Source organism: Coffea eugenioides, chromosome 4, assembly GCF_003713205.1.
Source record: "Coffea eugenioides isolate CCC68of chromosome 4, Ceug_1.0, whole genome shotgun sequence".
Taxonomy (NCBI): domain Eukaryota; kingdom Viridiplantae; phylum Streptophyta; class Magnoliopsida; order Gentianales; family Rubiaceae; genus Coffea; species Coffea eugenioides.
This window is the reverse complement of record NC_040038.1, coordinates 42366182-42386755: the sequence shown is the minus strand read 5'-3', so window position 1 is coordinate 42386755 and position 20574 is coordinate 42366182. Positions and strand designations below refer to the sequence as shown.

The 20574-nt window shown below is 35.3% G+C and overlaps 3 protein-coding genes across 3 annotated transcripts; 1 reads left to right on the top strand and 2 right to left on the bottom strand.

Moving 5' to 3' along the window:
* Nucleotides 1-985: 985 nt before the first annotated feature.
* Nucleotides 986-2507, bottom strand: LOC113768808 (inactive protein RESTRICTED TEV MOVEMENT 2-like). The gene is made up of 2 exons (XM_027313304.1): nucleotides 2001-2507; nucleotides 986-1682 (listed from the first exon to the last, which is right to left on the bottom strand). The coding sequence occupies exons 1-2, from the start codon at nucleotides 2140-2142 to the stop codon at nucleotides 1117-1119; spliced, it is 708 nt and encodes a 235-aa protein (XP_027169105.1). The 5' UTR covers nucleotides 2143-2507; the 3' UTR covers nucleotides 986-1116.
* Nucleotides 2508-4306: 1799 nt separating this feature from the next.
* On the top strand, nucleotides 4307-6172 carry LOC113769414 (pectate lyase-like). Its single transcript, XM_027313861.1, has 4 exons — nucleotides 4307-4497; nucleotides 4584-5235; nucleotides 5376-5618; nucleotides 5951-6172. Exons 1-4 carry the CDS (start codon nucleotides 4307-4309, stop codon nucleotides 6170-6172), a joined length of 1308 nt encoding a protein of 435 aa, XP_027169662.1.
* A 918-nt stretch (nucleotides 6173-7090) lies between these two features.
* Nucleotides 7091-19140, bottom strand: LOC113768576 (isochorismate synthase, chloroplastic). Its single transcript, XM_027312993.1, has 16 exons — nucleotides 19104-19140; nucleotides 18783-18986; nucleotides 13823-14085; nucleotides 12316-12433; nucleotides 12084-12200; nucleotides 11782-11928; nucleotides 11444-11518; nucleotides 11284-11352; nucleotides 10216-10334; nucleotides 10035-10092; nucleotides 9764-9874; nucleotides 9417-9501; nucleotides 8677-8774; nucleotides 8396-8488; nucleotides 8126-8199; nucleotides 7091-7377 (listed from the first exon to the last, which is right to left on the bottom strand). Exons 1-15 carry the CDS (start codon nucleotides 19113-19115, stop codon nucleotides 8149-8151), a joined length of 1620 nt encoding a protein of 539 aa, XP_027168794.1. The 5' UTR covers nucleotides 19116-19140; the 3' UTR covers nucleotides 7091-7377; nucleotides 8126-8148.
* Between the last annotated feature and the right edge of the window lie 1434 nt (nucleotides 19141-20574).

The window sequence follows — 20574 nt, the reverse complement described above, 5'->3', positions numbered from 1 at the left end:
GGTGGAAGGCTAAAACAGTTAATCATTTCTTCAGAATTTTGCAGTGTAAATGGACCAAAAGTCCTGAACTTCGTTGTCTTTGAGGGCACTTGGATGGGCTTTCCCAATCTAGTCAAGGTTTTGCACCCTGTAGATTAATTGGTTGCAGTAGGACGAAAAGAGGTACATTTGTCCCGAAAGAAAATGTTTCTTCCTATGCTATGGTTCCTAATACTCTTGGCTGACTTTGCTGTCTGATTAATATTTTGAGTGGATGGAAAGGGTACACATTGATGTTTAGGTGTGTCTAATCTAAGTTCCAAATGCTGCAGCCAATGAAGGTTTAGCTGGTATGATAATAATACTTCCTGAATGCTTGTGCCTCCTGTAACTGTTCAATATCATTGATAGATAGAGACATGATCCTTTGTTTCTTGTCTATGTTTCTTTTAGAAAATGTAATTTCTGCAGTTTTAAACATGCACTTTTGGCTCGAATGTCAATGAAGCTTCTCTCTTTTAGCTGGTAGCTTGAGAGGGATGTTTATGCATTGCTTCCTCGCCTTTTCTGAATTGGTGTGACTAGTTATGGAATCTGATCCTTTTAGGATAAAGACATCTTTGAATTGATGCTTATATGATGGATATTCCCCTCCCATGGATGATGGAAAATCAGGTCAGCAGCAGCAGCCCACCGATAATCCTTGTACCATCCAATCAGCTATCAGACCACTGCAATATTATTGCTTGTTTTTGTTTTTCCCCTTTCCAAAAGGAATCTGGTTCCATCTTAATTCCCTATTTCTAGTGCAAACCTGACTCTTTTCCCCAACTTCCCTTCCTTCTCCTTCAATCCCCCCCTCCCTAATCCCCTAACTCTTTTTAACTAGTACTAAACTCAAGATGCAAACCGAATTAAATAAATTTAAGATACTACTAAAATATAATCAGAGATATAGGATTCAAACTATAGATGTACACTTCATTTTGGAATTTATAAACTTTTATAGTAACAATTTTTAGATGGGGGAAGGTATCAAGAAGAACAAGGGGAATGAGAATGGCTAGAATCAAATCCATCATTATGTGATCAAGCGCCAAGACCCTTAATCAATAGGAACTTGTTCGAAGTCATGTCTTAATTTTCAGGATTTGTCTGGAATTTTTGACAGACGAAAACCCCCAAGGAGAATGCTAAGACTGCTGTGACAACTATCCCTTTATTCTTCTTCAACTGCAGTCTTAGTGTTTCCAACAGGCTGCTCTCATTCCTCACACTTTCTTTCCTTGCATCATGAAATTCTTCTTCATGTTCTCCATCACAATCTTCTTCTTTTTTCGGTTCTTCGCTCGATCCCTTCTCAGTCCTCTGGTGATTGTCGATTTCGTCTTGATCATTATCAATCACTTGATGATCTCTGTCTGAATCATTCTTCTGTTGGCTCTCTTCCTGTATATGATCAGTTTGTGGTACTGTGTCTTTCTCGCGGTTACTTTCGTTTTCTGCTGTAGCTGTCTTGGGAATGATCATGTAAAGGATTTCATCTTCAAACTTAGCAGTGGCCTCCTGGATGTCTGAATTGTCTGGAACTCGATAAGATTGCTGAAACCGGATGTGTTTTATCCCATTCACTTGCCTTTCTCCACTTACCAATAAATGCCCGTAGTTATCAGCTCGAAGCTTCACCTCATCCATTTTAAACCCTTCAATAAGATAGTGAAAACAACATGTTCAGATTACACATATTCCTTCAAACAACTTAGATCATCACCTGCAAGCAAAGAAACAAGCATACACAAACAGAAAAGGGGCTAAATCCAAACGCTTCCATCTTGAATGGACAGTCGAAACCTTATTCATAGTTCCATGCGTTAAAGGCTTGTATATAAAAACAATGTATTTGTACATGCAGGGCATGGTTTTATTTAGTATTTGGGGGGGGGGGGGGGGGTGGGGATTTAACTCATCGCGAAGAATTACATTACAAAAGTTGGAAAATGAGATGAATTCTGGGCATATACCAGGAAGATCAATGATTAGACAGTGGCGATCTTTGTCCTCTGTCCAACCAGAGGAAGGCACAATCTCTTCAAAGATCACATCATGTGGGCTTCTCCTGTCAGCAGCAGCTCCTCTGCCGCCTGCTCCTAACATATTTGCCATGTTCTTCAGTTCCTCTGTATCAAAATGAGCACTGAAAACACTCCGAAAAAATGGTTGAATTCCAAGAAACTCTCTGGGGGGTTTTGTGGAGGGATCGATCAAGCAATGCTGCTGCTATTTAAGCTGTAGTTTCAGCATGTCAATCAAAAGCTAATAGCTTTTCTTGCAAGATTTCTTATTCCAAACTTTTCCTTTTGGACTCTGACAAAAATGGCAATGTTAGATTGTTCATAAAACTACAGGAAGAGGCTATTCTTTGCTTTGCTTAGGACTCAAATAGCCTGTGTCTCTGGTCTGACGTATCTGATAAAGGGTGTCTTAGATAGTTTGAATAGGATGGAATGGAAAACTATATTGTATACCTTCGGACAACTAATGGTAAACTTTCACATACCCCTTGTACACCTTTTTCACTCCAACATGTAAGCTGCACTATTCAGCTGAGTCCATACATGCTTCAAATGGTGCACTCTGGAGTCCTCTACAATCATTTTTGGGATTCCCATGAAATCACAGTACAGTGTCTGTAATATTACAAAAGTGTTTGTAAATTCATTATTTAGATTGTCATAACGTTGTTTTGTAAAAGAAAATGAAAAACATGGTAAAAAAAAAAATGAGTAAGCTATTAAAATGAGTAAATTCATGTGACCCTATTCTCCACTTATCCCTTGTGTTTCTACAGCAATACTTTTGTCCAGTCCACACTAAGTTTGAACCAAAAAAAAAAAAAGTTAGGGGCCTTTGGTAACATTTATGTTTTGTGTTTTTGTTGGTAGATTTTGACAAACAATAACAAAAAAAAAAAAAAAAGAACAGTTTTGTTAAATTTCTTCGTATTTTAGAAAAAAGAAGAACGTTTTATGAAAATGAGCTTTATTTTAAAAACACCAAAAATATTTTTTAAATTATTTTTTTTTTAAAAAAAAACCTAAACTAGAATATCAATCAATTGAAATTGTAAATTAATTCATTTCATCCTACTCAACCCTCTGCCACCTAGTTTGATCCAGCCCGACCCAATCTACATGCTACGGTTAAAGCCCTATAATTGGGGCCTAATTAGTTGGGTTTCAACAAGTTTAGATCCAATCCTTGCTAACTCGAAATCAACCCATTAAAAATTCACTCAGTAACCATTAAACAAACGATACTAAAGAAAATTACTGGTCAATACAAGTACTAATAGGATTTAATTACATAAAGAAAGGGGTAATTTCACTTTATCCCTATCGTTAGAGATAGTTCCACCTAAACTCAATATTACATTTTTCTTCAATTATCTGTATACTTATTTTCACATTCAAATAGCTACCATCTGTATAAATCGTTTGATTATTTCACTACTTTTCTATCAATAGATCAATATACGAAAAAAAAAAAAAAGAAATGCATTTGAGAATACTTTGACATTTAAATTTGCACCAAATATTTAAATTGTGAAAAATAGGTCAAAATGATAAAAAGATCTATAATGATCAATCAAAAAGAAAAAAATCATAAATTTTGCATATAATTGGAATCCATTTTCCCAAAAAAAAAAAAAAAAACTTTTGTGTATAACGAGAAATAAGCGATGATATATGTTGTAAATGATGTTGATTTTGAAAAGTAGTTTAAATATAATGGAGAGAATTGAGAAGAGCCTAATCCATAGATGCTCTACATTAATCAAATCCAATCTTCTAACACATTTTTTTTTCTTTCTATATTTATTGATATAAATATAGGTTATCTGTAAAACAAATCATCTTTCTGGTCAAATTGATTAGAAACATTCTTTACAAGTCATTTTTTTGACTCTTATTAATGTCCATATATAGAAAGCAAAGCAAATAGACTAAAGATTGACCATTGCCGGAAAAGCACTGGCTCCCCTTTCTTCCCTCTCAACTTCTCATTGTCAAATATTCCAATCTATTAAAGCAAAATCCTAAAAGCTTCAAAAGAGAGAACAAACAAAATTAATGCAATTGCATTACAGCCAATGTGACTGGCTTACTTCCATTCATGCATATCCCTAAACCCGATTGAGGTCTCAGTATTCTAATCCCTAAAAGTTGAACATATTATGTTCAAACCCTTTATTGCTTTCTTGTTACAAAATTAATTTGGTTAAGAAAACCATTTGCAAAAACAAAAACAAAAAAAAAGTGACACAAAAATGGAGTTCAAGAAAAGTAGCTTAATTTTAGCATTTGCTCTTATTGCTCTAGTTTATACCATTGAGGCACACATTGCCGAGTTTGATGAGGTCTGGCAGAAGCGCTCAGAAGAAGCAAAGGAGGCTGCTCGCCAAGCTTACCATCCTAACCCCGAAAATGTCACTTCTCATTTTAATGAGAAAGTCCATAGGTGGATTTTCCCTAAATTCTCTTCATTCTCTTCTTGGTGGAAATTTCTTGAAAACATAATATAAAATCATGCATTGATTCATGCAGGTCCATTGATGGCCACAACAGCAGAAGAAGGGACTTGCACAAGTATAATGGTCCATGCACAGCCACAAACCCTATTGATCAATGTTGGAGATGCCAGAAAAATTGGCGTAAAAATCGTATGAAGCTAGCTGATTGTGCTCTTGGCTTCGGCCGCCATGCAACTGGAGGCAAAGGTGGCAGGATTTATAAGGTCACTGATCCTTCTGATAATGACCTAGTCAATCCCAAGCCCGGAACTTTAAGACATGCCCTTATCCAGCCTGAGCCCCTTTGGGTCATATTCACCAAGAACATGGTGATCAGGCTTAGCCAAGAGCTTATCATGACCAGCAACAAGACGATCGATGGCCGCGGCGTACAAGTCCATATTGCATATGGTGCTGGATTCACCCTGCAATTCGTGCATAACATTATCATCCACAATCTTCACATTCATGACATTAAGGCTGGCAATGGTGGCATGATTAGAGACTCTGTCAATCATTATGGCATTCGTTCAAGAAGTGATGGAGATGGCATTTCAATCTACGGTTCCACCAACATTTGGATTGATCACATCTCAATGTCTAATTGCAATGATGGACTCATTGATGCTGTTCAGGCTTCCACAGCTATAACCATCTCCAATGGCCATTTCACTCATCACAATGAGGTAATTATCTATCTATCTATATGTCTACAGCATTAGACTGCTACTTTTCATGTACAAGGATGGAAACATCATGCTACTTAGTAGTATTGATTATATTTATACACCCTCTTATTAACAAAGTTAATGTTCTTTGTCCACAGGCAATGCTCTTTGGTGCAAGTGATAGCTACTCAGATGATTCCATAATGCAAATAACTCTTGCATTCAACCACTTTGGTCAAGGAATAGAACAAAGAATGCCAAGGGCTAGATGGGGTTTCGTGCATGTAGTGAACAATGATTACACACATTGGCTAATGTATGCCATTGGAGGAAGTCAACACCCCACTATACTTAGCCAAGGCAATCGCTTCATTGCTCCTGAAAATCCATATGCTAAAGAGGTAATTAATGATACTGATTAGCAATCAAATGTTCACAGATATAAACACCGTACAAAACGATTCATCCATTGGGCCAACTTCTGTTTAACATACTGATTTTATTAGAAGACACGTTTTTTCACAAACTCTGCATTAAATTACAGTAAAGTTTTATATAAATACCCAAAAAACTTATCATCCAAATGGACCCACTAAATAGTAACTAGCTCGATAATATAGATGCCTCTATAATGGTGAGTACAATCTTTTAGACCATCAAGAAGATAAGGGTATCTATTACCTATATAAAGCTTTTTTTTTCTCTGTCATTAATGCAAACCATGGTGATCCAGGTGACCAAGAGGGACTATGCACCAGAAAGTGTGTGGAAAGATTGGGTATGGAAATCGCAGGGAGATCTTATGATGAATGGAGCATTCTTTGTTCAATCAGGAGATCCCAATCACAATTTTGGTTCCAATGCAGATTTGATCGGTCCAAAGCCTGGGGAATTTGCAAATAGGCTCACACGTTTTGCAGGAGCTCTAAATTGTATAGCCAAAAGGCCATGTTAAAACCTATAGTACTATACACTTAATGATTCCAAACAAGCCCGCAAGGAATCTGAAAAAGAATCAAGAAGAGATTTAATGGAGATCACTTGTTTGAGAAACTTTGTACTCCCTGCTTTTCAACCCTTGATAAAAAAAAGTCTGGTTGCCTGCTTACAAAAAAGGAGAAAAGAAAAGGAACAAAGTTATCTGAACTTCTTGTTTTGCATAAACAGATAAATTTGGATTTTCTTTCGCTCAATTGCCCTTCTGATCCTCCCTGAACATAAAAGACATATAGTTATTACCATCAGTATTCTTACTCTGTAATTTCAAGTGCATATGCTAGGCTTCTATAAGTTCACTAAATCATTAAATTGATTATACCAACTTGGCTCATTAACCTCGTATGCCAAGTATAATGACTAAACAAGATCTTCAGATTTAAGATCCTAGTAACTTGGCCAGATTACCATGTTGTACAAAGGACTTAGATAGATGTGCAATTTTGCCTAGTTGGTTTCACTTGAGTCAATTAGATCTCATCTTGGCACAACCCAATTTAATTACACCGCTTGGCTTCCATCTGCACCAATACTTGGCAAGTTCAGCACCATCCCCTAAAACAAGTAATTTCGCCTGGCCAACTCCCATTCCACCTGATACTCAATTTCCAGCATCAGGTTGGCCTTTTTCACAGACAAGCAACAGCTCACCAAACTGAAGCATGTCATTGATGGAGTTATTCTTCATCACAGGCTTAATCTATCAATCTTTGTTCCTTCTTTGCCTCTACTATAAAAGGGTCTGGATTAGGTTTTAGACGGTTTAACTCCCTTCCTTTTCTAGATGAGGGCATGCGAGGTCAGCCAAGAAGCAATGAATTCTGAAGCATTTTAACCAGATAAGCTTGAGCAAAAGATCAAGGGATAAATGCTTTTCTTCTGTGGTATGTCATATAACTGGAGAAAGACATTAAAGCATTCTTACAATAAGAGTTTGGTAGCTTAGATGAAGCCACATAACAGTGAAAAGAAAAAAGAAGAAAAAGGAGAAGACTTCTTTACATCCAACATCAACAAGTATTCCTTAATCTGCCCAGCTGCTTATGCTGAAGATGATGCATTAATCATTACGCAAATGAGTGAATGCTAAACTTTGTCCGAGCAATCTGCAAATTTTGCAGGATTTTGAATATTTAACAACTCCAATATCTACCACCAGCTGGACTGAAAAAGTAAAAAAAATCTCAGAAATAACAAGCTAAAAAGTAAGTAGAGTATGCCTGCACACAAGAGCACATCTCTTAATTTTACATGTCTCCAATTTATCAAATATATCTCCATTATGTACTGGGTAGTTCTTTTTTCTGAGCTACTTATTTGTATTTGAATTAATGGTTTGGTGTTTAAATATCTAATTTTTTGCCTGAAGTCGTTGGTTGAAGCATACAATGGAAGTGTGGCCTGAGAACGGATTACGATCTTGCTATCCTTAATAACTAAATCAAGCATCATAAGAGTTGGTGTCAAAGATGGTTCAGTAAATCAACGTGATGATACAATACATTACATCTTTTGACTGCATTTCCAATAAATGAGATCAAAACCATTCAGCACTAATTAGCTGCCAAATTTTCAGTCATAGCACATCTGAAGCTAGTGTCTCTTTAGTACTTACACAGATTATAGTTATAGATGCTCTTTGATTTTCCTGACACGGCCACATGCCCTTTTTTATAATTAAAGTACTAATATATTCCATAATATTCCTTGCCCTCTATATTAGACTTATATTAGTTATTAATTTCATTTATATAATAATGTCATGCACCTATGCGAACATAATAAGCTGGGTTCATGTTAAATAAAGTTTCGCTCTTTATTGACAATGTTGAGTCTTGACAAGAAAATAAAAAAGAACTACAGGTACAAGCTTGAAGTTGCAGACTGCAGCAAATGTTTTGGAACTACTGACCTTGTGTTTGTTCATTCCTCCTACTACACTGTTGTTGCCAATGTGGGCACCTCTAGTTTCATCAATTTCATAAACTGGATACAAAAACAAAGCAGGAAAGGTGAAGAGCATATAAGGCAGTAGTTCTTCCAGGTATCGCTTAAGAACAAATAAATATTTAACTGCACAACTTCTTTAGTTTTGCAAGTAACACTCCTACCCGAGCAACTGAATCATGGCAATTAATGTGATAGACAGAAAACAGAAACTATGTCGTTATAAAGCACGAACCTGTGATGCCTTGAGCTCCAACTCCTCCCATTCTAGAGCTGGATCACTTCCTTCAACTATGCCAAGTCCAGCATAAATTAGTGCACCAATGCCCTAGATTTAAATTGATCACATCAGCTTATATGTCAATTGTGTGACTGCATAATGTCATTGAACAATCACAATCTAACATTGGTTATGTGGCTTCATATACCATCATGCAATTAATGTTCTAAGATTGCAAAACTAGTGCTTGTGGAAAAGACCATGATACTCGAGTAAATGCATCTACTTAACCTCACCTTTCCAATCAAAGCAGACCTGATTCCAACAGCAAACTCACTCTGTCTTCCTCCAAAGAAACCAACAGGACCAGCATACATCCCTCGGTCAAACATTTCTGTAAAACGTTATTAATTGTTATTTCACATACAATGATGTAAGGTAATATCCAGACCTGTGATCTGTTCATTATGCTGCAGAACAATCATAACAGCTGTAACCAATATTGGATGAAGATAAGTGCAGAATGAATATCCTCTATGCATGATTCAAAGGATTCAAAACTTTTCTGCACTAATATTTATCAATGTAGAACAAAGTTTTAGATAAAAATAGCTCTAGTTGTTCATTGTGTTAAATGAAAACGTCAACAGAATCCAAAAATAGTCTGATAGATGATCTGAATATGATCTTTTGTAACCTCACAAGCATGTAAAAGGGAAAAGGCGATGACGAGTTCCAACAATATCAATCAAATCAGTCGCACAACATTGTGAAGTACTATAAGTACATTTTTCGTCTGAATGCATATAATTCAACACATCCACTTGATGCAATCTTACAACCACAATCTTAGAAGTGATAATAGATCATATAGATAGACCTTGAGTTTTTTGTTTTCTTTTTTCCTTTTTTGACCTAATAGACCTTGAGTTTTAGTTATGTTAACTTCACAACAAAAAAAGGACTGTAACTACATTATGCAGAGATCATGAGAACAAAATATTCATGCTGAATTGGAGTATCACTTTCCACATACCAGTGTCTGTAATAAAATCCCGTGCCACTTCAGTAGGAAAGCCACAAACTGCTGGAGTTGGGTGAAGGGAAGACAATATTGTGAACTGGAAGTTAAAGTAGTCAGCACTTCAGAAATGAAAGGAGACAATAACTTTGTAAATAATGATCCACCACAGTTCAAAAAATTTATTCTTGTGTAACAATATAAGAATCCCTTTACAACTTCTCACTAATCTGGAGTGAGGATGCTGTGTCAAGAGAGACAAATTCTAGGGAAAAAAATGCAGTATCTTGTAGAAGTTTCCCGCATCTAAAAGTGAAACTTCAGTTGTTTTGACAGAAATATGCAGAAAGAAAAGGTTTTACCTCATCATCTTCAGATCGCAATGTCCCAGAAAATCGACCATAAAGATGTTGAACCCTGGACAGCTTTCTTACAACTTTCTCTGGATTAATTACTACACTGGAACACACAGCCTACAAGAAAATGAGGGAGGAAAAAACGTTTGTCATATTTCAAGGACTGAAGAACTAATAGACAGTATTAAGTGATATATGTTGTGCCTTTGTGCTGATAACAAAGTTCCATTAAAGTGTTGCATGCTAAAAATTTCTGGGAAGGGATTCAGTTCCTTGCCTCTAGTTTTCTTCTTATGTTTTCTCGTACTATGGCAAACTCGTGGTGGTCCTTGGGACTGTAGATGAATGGAAGAACAAGACAAACTGTCAATACAAATGAGCGAAAACAAGAAATAACATCTCTAGTGCCAAGATAAATACAAGTCTTTTGTTGCTCTATAAATAGCAAAGCACGAAACCTGGAGAATAAGTCATGTGCTATCTGAAGATCTAAAGACTCTGATCCTCCTCTAGCTCGGGTTGCAGCCAAAGCTTCACTAAAAATGCTGAACTCATCACGACGGAATAGTTGCTCTGGCTACAGTGTAAACACAAATAATCAAAATGCAAATAGATTCGTAACTATATGTCCAGAAGTCAATCACCGAACAAGGAGACTATAACACAGTATTTCTTCAGCTACTTGTTTAGAGTCACAATAAATTGTGATATATCCAATTAGGAGAAAGTAAATGTTTCACTACTCGAAGATATACAAAAGCAATCTCTGCCACCTATGAAACAACAAGAAATGGATTTTAACCAGTCCGACTCTCCTTTCTCCCCCCTCACCCAACCACACCACCACGCCTATTGATCAATATCCTCAAAAGCCCACTTTATAACAAGAACAGTCATGCAGAAAATATGAAGCAACAATGCAGAAAATAACAGCCATAGTCCTATAGAATGGCAGTCCCTGGGCAGCTATCAAGCTGCATTATCCAAAAAGAATGGTTATAGATGAATAATTAGAGATGAAAAAGAGGATAGAACAATCCAAAAGTTCTATTTTTTTAATAAACCAGCACAATTTACATTAAACAAAGGGGTAAAAGTGATTGGACACTGTAAATGGAAGAAGAGACTATTATAAGCTCACGATTTAGTTATTTGGGTTAATACGAGACAAGTTAGCTCCATCATGAATGCAGGTTTGAGACAGATATCAAGTTCTTTGTATATGTCAATTCTAATTCTTCCTCAAGAAAAGAGTTTAAAGACAGTGACAAGACAGATCACTAAATATTCTCAGTACTGTCAGCATTTTCTCATAGAGGCTACGAAAATAGTTGAATACGCGATGATTAATCAAAGTATTTGAGCAGGCAAAGGTCCATAATTGTCGTCAGGTTTTTCCACCACTAAATTTATCATTAGGTGCGACATTTTTGTTCTTAATTAACAACGTAATGGGCAGAAAACTATGAAAACTAAAACAAGATACATAAAAAATGTTGACCACGTATCACCGCCGGCCCACTTACAGTGTTACCAATGAATGCTGGAGATTCTGGAGGTTGAAGACAAAATTGATAAGCATCTTTTCCCTCACCCTGCAGTTTAAGCATCCAAAGTTTGTGAGCCTTGAAAGAATCAACGGATGATAGTTTATAATACTTTGATTGAAAAAAATGCAACAACGACCTTTAGACTACCCAACCATGCCAAAGGGTTAACATCTGTCGACGTCACAACTTTGCTACTACGTGCAAGTACAACCTACACATATACAGATAGAAGGTTATGGAAGAGAGAACAAGTTAGCAAGCAGAATGAGCAACAGTAGGCAATATAGAAGTGAAAATAATCAACAACCTTAACATTGCAGATAATGAAACTAATATATATAACACCTAGTCTCAACCTTCAATGCTTATTATATAAGATAAAGCACAGAATATCCAGTTGCTATCATACTATTCTTCTATAATGCTATAAAGAACACAATGATCAGATTGCATGGACACAAAAAAATCCAAGACCTTTTTTAATAGTGAATAGTCTCCCTTTATCCTTTCCAAAGCCTGGTTTACAGATTTGTCCCATGATTTTCTGCTGGGATCATGATCAGTACTTGTTATATAAGCATGAGAAGCTTCTTGCCTTAGCCTCGTAACAACAGAGGAAACCTGCATTAAATGTCTAAATTAAATTAAAAGTGGAAGATGATTAGATCTACAATAACTTGTGCACTGCACCATTAGAACCCACTGGAACATACAAACAGGGAGAGGAAAGCAAAGAACTATTCAGGACAAAAGAGGAAAGAAAGTACAACACATACCCTGGCCATTGTCATTTTAAGGGAAGCTATTGCATTTCGATATGTACATGAGAGAGCATTGTCCCAAGCAATAGTTGCAGCAATTTTTGAACTGCCTTCTAGTTCATCAAACTCAACCTGTCAGTTCGACGCATAGAGACATCCAGTCATTTATGGATAGAAATCCAATCACATGTACCAGAGGAAACACATGTCCATAAATAACCTTTGTTAGACAGAGACATATATTCACCTGAGGAACCATGAAGTAAAATGAACCAAAAGCCTTCCATTCTGGTGATATGCTTGCCCTCTCATCAAACCGAATAGCTCCATATGCCCGAATCAGAGGGCAGTTCTTGGACAAAAACCTTTGCTCAAAGTAACAAAAAGGTAAAACTTAATCATTGTATTCATCAAAGTTTCAGACTAGTCATCTATGTTTAACCACTTTAAGAATACAATTGCATCCCAATGCTTTGATAACATCTGAAGGTTCATTTTTAGATTGTGTCCATTTATTACTTGAGTTGCCTAATTCTGAAATAAAAATACTTATAAATCAAGGACTGAAATGTCACCAGAATAAGTGCCTCAGCCAAACACCCAGCCAAAATATTAATTGGAAATGACCAAGATCAAAAACATCAAGATCATCCATGATCATAGCAAATCAAGCATAAAATTGTAACGGCCAAAATGTCTACATATTTTGGTTGATGAGCATATTTTAACTTCCAAACAGATAAAGCGTGTATCTCACTATATTCTAATACCATGGCTGATTCCACGTGTTGGAACTGACCACACAGGTAAATAACTCTCTGGCTAAGCAACTATTTCAGCTTACAAGAAAGAAACCACACTAAGCAAAGCACTTACTGAAGATAACTGCAGTGGCAACAGTAACCTTCCCCCCCCCCCAACCCCCAATTCGAATTTTGGATTACTTAAAAGTTTCACTTTGTGTTGCATAAACATTTATTAAAGACAGCACCAGTCATCTGTAATTTATAACGTGTTGTCTAGAAATTACCAGACCATCTTTCCTCTTTCACAATATCTAGAAGACATTTCAGTTGTCATTTTAGATCAACATCTATTGCCCCATGGAACGGCCTAACCTCAGAATTTATTGGAAAAGAGCAGTATATCCTGTTAGCATAAGGTCATAACAAAATTGACCGCCAGCAAGCCCTGTGTCCAACTAAAAAGATGCATTATAATTAGACCAAATGGCACATCGCAACTGTTGTTTGCTCTCCTACCAACGTCCAATCTCTCTTTAATTCTTTATTGGAAAGCAACCCGAACATTCTGAAGTTCTTCATTAAACAGATTATAGAGAATGTATTCGACAAAATTATCATTGATCCGTACAAATTTTCAACACTGCCATCATCATCCAGCCAATTTAAAGCATATTTATTCTTTTTTTTTTTCGTTTTTTTCTGACAAAAGCTAAAGATTTGAACAAATTCAGCTTGTAAATAGATTTTTCTTTTTAAAAAAAAAAACTAAAACTTTAGCTGCATCTTAGCATTCTGATAACAGACCTCTTCCCAGTTTCCATTTATCGCAAGCAAAAAAGAAACAGCATTTATACTTCAAGAACCATCCAACACTCATTCCGGAAAACTACAGATAAAACTACGAAAAGGGATTTCACTTTAATCAAGAACATCACCAGAAATACATCTGAAAACTCAAAATAAAAAAGGAAAAGAAGAATGTGAATGTTGGGTCAGGGTAAGTACTACCTCTTGATTGAGAGCCAATCATGATAAGAAAAGGGATGAAGGCTGCGAAAGAGGACGGCAGAGCCCACCCCAGCAACGCTAACGACGTCGTTGTCTTCGACTGAAGTGGAAGTACGGGGATTGAAGGCATTGCCATTGATGCTCTGAGATAAATCAGAAATGGTGATTCGATTTCTACCGGAAAAGAAGCAGCGTGGGAGATGAAGACTTTGGTCTTGTGAATGAAGCCAGTCCAGTGCTTCAATTTGCTCTAGTATTGGCACCTTTTTCCCAACAAAAAATTTTTGGTTAATAAGTAATAACCAAGGGGCAAAACAGTCAATTAGCAATACTCATTACCAACATTGAAATTCTTTTTTTTTTTTTTAAAGGACAAAAAAACTTGGTTGACCCTCGAACTATCAAGTCTATGCACTTTTAGCCCTACAACTATTATTTATAATATATCTTTAACCCTTCAATTTCTAAAAGCATGTATTTTTTGCCCCTTAGTTCATTTGAGCCGTTAAGGCTAACGGAAACTGCATCATTTCGATACACAGGCAAAAATCAAAGGTGTAGTTAGTTAACATAGTGAAAGATGTAGCATCAAATTAGGGGGGGGGGGGGGTGGGGTTGGGGGGTTTTATAGGATCAAATAAATCATATATTTTGCGATTCACGTGGCACAGGAGTTCATTGGTATACAATATTAGAAAATTTGATACACAGCAAGCCTTGAAGTAGCTGAAAATAGGTTATGAGAGTGCAAAGTTGGGTTGTGAAACATTAAATGATTTCGTGCCAAATTCCTCGTCTTCTTAGACTTCTCTTGCTCTTAAGAACATTTTGATGTAAGTCTAAAAGATTTGGTAAAGGATTTGTAAAGTAGAGGTAGAGCTATATTTTTCAAAATTTAATATCAAATCCACTCACATATAGCAAGATTCACAAAAAAATTAAGCCTAAATTTGAAATCTACATAAAAAAAAAAAATGGAATGTGCAGATATAGTTTCATCTCAATTTAACCATAGTAAAGTAGCGGTCAACTCTTGGTCAATAGCAGTCGAGGATCATTGAGCCGCAGCCAATAATTGCAGCGGTGACCAATTGTAATTTGAAGAAGGTGATGATCAAAACTACGTCGCTTTTAAGTTAGTTTTGTTAGGCGTAACAGTTGAAATTGACGAAAGGATAAGTAATATACACTTCTAAAAGATGGAGGGCTAAAAGTATGCAAACAATAGCTAGAGGACTAAAAATATAAAAAATTTAATAGTTCGACTCGAAAAAAAAAAGAAAGAAATTACTAGAAATAAAATTTAACAACCCCTTGAAAATATTATTTGGCAATGCAATTAGGAAGCCGTCATAAAATAATACTACATTAAATATTACGAGACAGTGTCAAGGTTTTCTTTTTCTTTTTAATCATAAACAAATAATTTATAATAAAGTTATGCTAATGGCAGTAAATACATCATAAACATGTTATAAATAGAAAGGTAGAAGAAAATTAGTAAAAACAAGGAGAAATAACCAAAATGTTGCTTACATTTCAAAAAAAAAAAATCTTTCTTTGGTCCCTCGCATATAAAACAATGCAAAATAGTCCCTCACATATTACAAATGTATTAATTTGGTTCCAAAACCTATTTCCTACCAAAATTTATAGCCAACATATACATGCCCAAGTCACTTGCTTATACTTTTAGGGATAAAAGAGGAAAAGAATAACATTCTCCTCAAAAAAGTTTTCCCATCACAACATCTAGGAAGGGAAAACGTGATGGACCATAGAAGGGTTTTTTTTTTTTTTTTGTGGAAAATAGTATCCTTGTTTCTTTTTTGCCCATGCACATAATTTGAACGAGTATTTTTGGGCCAAAATTTTTTCGTTGGTAATAGGTTTTGGAACCAAATTGGCACATTTGTTATATATAAGGAATCGTTTTACGTTGTTTTACATGTTAGGGACTAGAAAAAGATTTTTAATATATGAGGGATCATTTTAGTTATTGTCCAAAAAAACCAAAATTATTAACAAAAAAAAATTAATCAATTATGCATCTAAAATTAAGGAATTAAACTTTGTATTGGTGTAGACATGCATGAACAATTAAATATTATTTTTGTGATGATTGAGACCTTTGTTTTCTATCACAGCTACAATCATTCCACTCTGCCTCTTTCATCACATTAGTCATTCATTCACCTTAAGATGTTGCTATCACAGCTAATTTCTTTTTTTTTTTTTGTACGAACTAATTTCTATTATGACTACGAAATATACCAAGGAATTTATACAAACTGATAAAACTATCTTAGGAGTATAATTTTTGCCTCAGCCAAGGTGGAATAATTAGCCTTAAGTCGGTTTCTATCTCGGTGAGCAATGCCATTTCAAGAATTCAACTGCATAGCATTTAAGGCGACTATCGCACTCAAATCCGTAAGTGGAGTGATCGAGGATGAATTAATTTCTCATTTCTCGTTCAAGAATTTAATTTCTATGAAACACCGGTCTGTTAGGGGCCTTGTTTGGACTGTGGTTTTCTTTAAAAAAAAATTTTTACGATTTTCGTGAACATATTTTTCAATCACTGTTTTATTTCATATACATTAAATCACTACAGTATATTTTTTTACAAAAATTCCTAAAAATAGCACCCATCTGATTTCAACTCGTAAAAACGCCTACTTGCACATGTTTCATGATGCATGTTCCCCCCCCCCACCCACAAAATTAAGTTGAAAGGAATGATTAATTATTGCTGTTAAACCCTCCTGTCCTCTTTTTCTTTATATATATATATATATATATATATATAATGTAAGGTACAAAACTCTAAGGGTGACTAATAAAACATTTTGCATCCTTAAATCTTTCCCAATACTCCAATTGTATCTTAAGCAACTTAGTTGACCAATCTTTGTTACAAAAAAACTTAACTCAACTTGGATTTAATTAAAGAAATCATCCACTCATACCGAGAGTACAAACAGGAGACATGATATCATCTAACAATTTTGACAATGGAAAGTTGTGTTTATTCTATAGCTGCCTGTTTAAATACTTGCATTAAGCATCATCCCTACTGGATGAAGTAGAGATAAAAAAGAAGGGTTTTTTTATGGGCACCAGTTAACACATCTAATATTTACCTAATCTACTATGTATATACACATACTAATAATTATTACCCTCCCTTGCATTTATATCCTATTTAATCTTACATACCCTCCCTTGTATTTATTTACTTTGCCCAATTAATCTTACATTTATGAAAATATGACACCTGAAATATATCTTAAAAAGTATATTTGACATTCTGTACATCTTATAAATATAACACTTGAAATATACTTTTTTGGATTTATATAAATATACTTTTTAAGATATAAATTTTAATATATGCAGCAACGTCTACATTAAAAGTTACTCTTTTAAGGAGGTTTAATATTTGAGTAAATTTTATATATATTAACAATATGTATATATTACCACCATTGAATCTATACCACACGTATAAAAGTTGAATTTTATAGTTGTCATTTATCCAATGTTGACAGATGATTAACCCTTAATGTTTGGACAAGTCAATCTTCAACGGTCTTTGCTTAGGCCATAGCTTAAACATATCCTAGATTTTAATACATTATTGTCTTAGATATGAAGGGTGACATATGAATTACCAAAACAAATTGACTTTGACACCTTCAGGTAAAATACACAGAAAGTTCTTTTGAAGGTTCTGATCAATGAAAACTTGACATGCGTCCATCCCTATTTTTGCCAGCCTATAGGAGGGTTGACTAGAATTAGTTGTTAACTAATGACTTTTGAGTTAGAAGATCCAAAGTAAGAGCTATTTTCAAATTAGTTAGTGCTAAAATCTACCTTAAAAATACTAATGTATATAGCAAAAATAATTAAAAATATTACAAAGTCATCCACGACCCAGTCTGAAAACTTAGAAAATTGAAGTTCAGGTAAATTATTAGATATGCCTAGGAAGATAATGCCTACAGTAACAACATTCTTCTGTATAAACACGATTTCAGAAAAAACAACAAAATAAGAAGTACCCCTCCTAGGCATTTTCCTACTCCTAGAATGATGTGCAAAATCTTCTATCGATTAAGAAAAGAAAAAATGTTGTACCCTTTTACTTTCTGTCTTTTTCTTGAACCTTTTCTCTCTTATTTTTCTGGTAAGTATGTTTTTTGGGGTGAAATCAATCGAGTCATCCAAATTTTTTGAGTTTATGAGTGATTCATGCAAAAATATGAGCAAAGAAGATTGCATTATCCAGTGCCCTCTTTCCCTGTGCCAACCACGTGGCAAACAATTTTCTTTTCATTTTTCACAAACGAAACCCTCACATGGTCCCCCCTCCCCCCCCCAAAGAAACGGGAAAAAAAGGATAAGAAACATACGTGTCGGTATCTCATGGTTTAAAATAATTTGAAACATTGATGAAAATCGTTAAAATAAATGGTTTTGAGTGAAATGACAAACATACCCTAATAATATAAGCAAAAAATAGTAAAAAACAAACGATTTTTTATTCATCAATTTCATTCACTAATAATATAAAGCAAAAATCGTCAGTTTCTACAAGTTTGGAGCGAAATTGAAGAAGAGCCATGGTAATTTTATTAAGGTTTGAAGGGCAAAAAAGGTATATCAGATCAAATTTTGTCGTAAAAAACTATTTTTCAAAAGAATCACGTGCAATTCCAACGTGTTTACATTAAACACGTTAGATCTAATGGCTTCCATCAATTTTTCACTTTACTTTAAATCATGAGGTACCAACGCATGTGATTTAATATCATAGGCGGCTTTTCTATAGGATAACTACACCAGAGGGGGTTTTTCTATAGAATAGCTACATCATAGGAGTTTTTTTTTGTTTATTACCCTTAAAAAAAAAAAGTGAAGATTTGTGTAGCTTATTGCAGTAGGAGCCAACCTCAAGACGGATGATTCCGGAGTCAGAAGCTGAAGGCTGTGATTGCATATCAGCAATGGCTGCGTTGAGACTTTCTACGGCCAATGCCGGAGTAGAAACAGCGGGAAAAGTCCGAGTTTCAATGGTTCCAATGGGAGCTCTTGGGTCATGATCATCACCTTGGCAACCGTTCATTGATAATGAACACGATGAAAAGACATATCTCTGTCATAACACGCAAAATTCGTCAAGCCCAGAAGAGCCCTTTTACCGATAAAAAAACAAGAAGGAATTTTGGTGGAAAACATGCAAAAAAGGTTGGAGGGAGATCAATAGCCTTACTTTAATGGACATATTAGCGGACCGCCTTCCAAAAGTGGGAAGTTTTGAGCTTGAGTAGTGTTTCATGGCTTGAAGCTCCATGAAACTTGCATTATTGATGCCTTGCCCAGCTGTAGCAGCGGCCATTTCAGAGAAGATGCAGAGAAGAGAGTAAAGAAATGGCCTAATAAAATCTAAATTCTGCTCTGAGTTGGAGTTTTGGAGTATGGTAGGATAGAGACTGGCAAGTGGGAGTTTGATTGCAGCATATAACACCAGGTAGGATTTATATTTATAGAGTGGTTTTGTGGTGAGTTGTTGAATTGGTCCCTAAAGTTCTTGTTTGGTCTAATTTTGTTCATGACATATAAATTAATAACACTTGGTTTATAGAACTTTCTTGTCGTTTTCATCACATTCAACTTCATTAAGGAGATATTTACATATTTTATTCATGAGTAAAGAAATGCTGCCATGCTTGGATTGCTTGTTTCCGTCGGAAAATATTGTCGTTTTCCGTGATCACATTTCCCTATTACCTTTTTCCCTCACATATATCAAATCGCTACAGTAATTTTTCCATAAAAAATGACGGAAAATGCAATCCAAGTTTTACTTTTCTTACGGAACTCTCAAATGACAACAGCGAAAAATGAATCATTCAGTGGCCATCTAAGTCCTTTTTTGGACTGTATGTCAGGGGTTTGAACCCTATATACAGTGAAAATATTCAAAGAAGGTGTCAGAACACCCATTTGATCTAGTTAAATCTGTATACCTGCTAACCCTTTACACGACCTCTTTAGGGTCCCTCCCCCTACAGAACAGGATAGATTAGATTATGAAAATATTATCGTTGCAGCCAAAAAAAAAAAAGAGAAAAGAAAAATGACTCATAGTTTAAAATTTTAAGTATTGTTTGTGCTCGTAAATATTCAAATTTGTGCTTTCCTTCCTGTGTCATTTTGCCCGTCAAATGGATATCAATACTTTCAAACAACTAAATATACATGTAAAGTCACATAAAAAATAAGTACTTTTTCTTCTTTCGTTTTCAAACCTCTTCAATAAGAAGAAAGCTTTTGAAATCTTTTCCATTTTCTTCTTTTCTTAACTCTCCGAAGATGGTTTGCTTCTAAAAGATCAAGATAGCATTTTTGAGCGTGTTAATATATCATCTTGCAGATACACAGAATTGGTGAGAATTGAGGGACTGAAATTCATTTTAAACTTTAACAGCTACCTTAAGAATTCTTACAACTTTAAGGACCTACGGTCAATTCCCAATTAAACAAGAGGAGCCGCATCTTCCTTGTTTTGTTTTCTGTGGTATAGGCTCAGATCTTAAACAAACTGGACTTGTAGAGATGAAATTATGTGGTTGGTCGATTCCACTTTCCATTCCGGGTAAACAAACCAAGCAGATCATGCCCCATGTTTTAAAATCTCCTTCCACCGCCATCCCATATTCCCATCTCCAGCTTCCCTTATT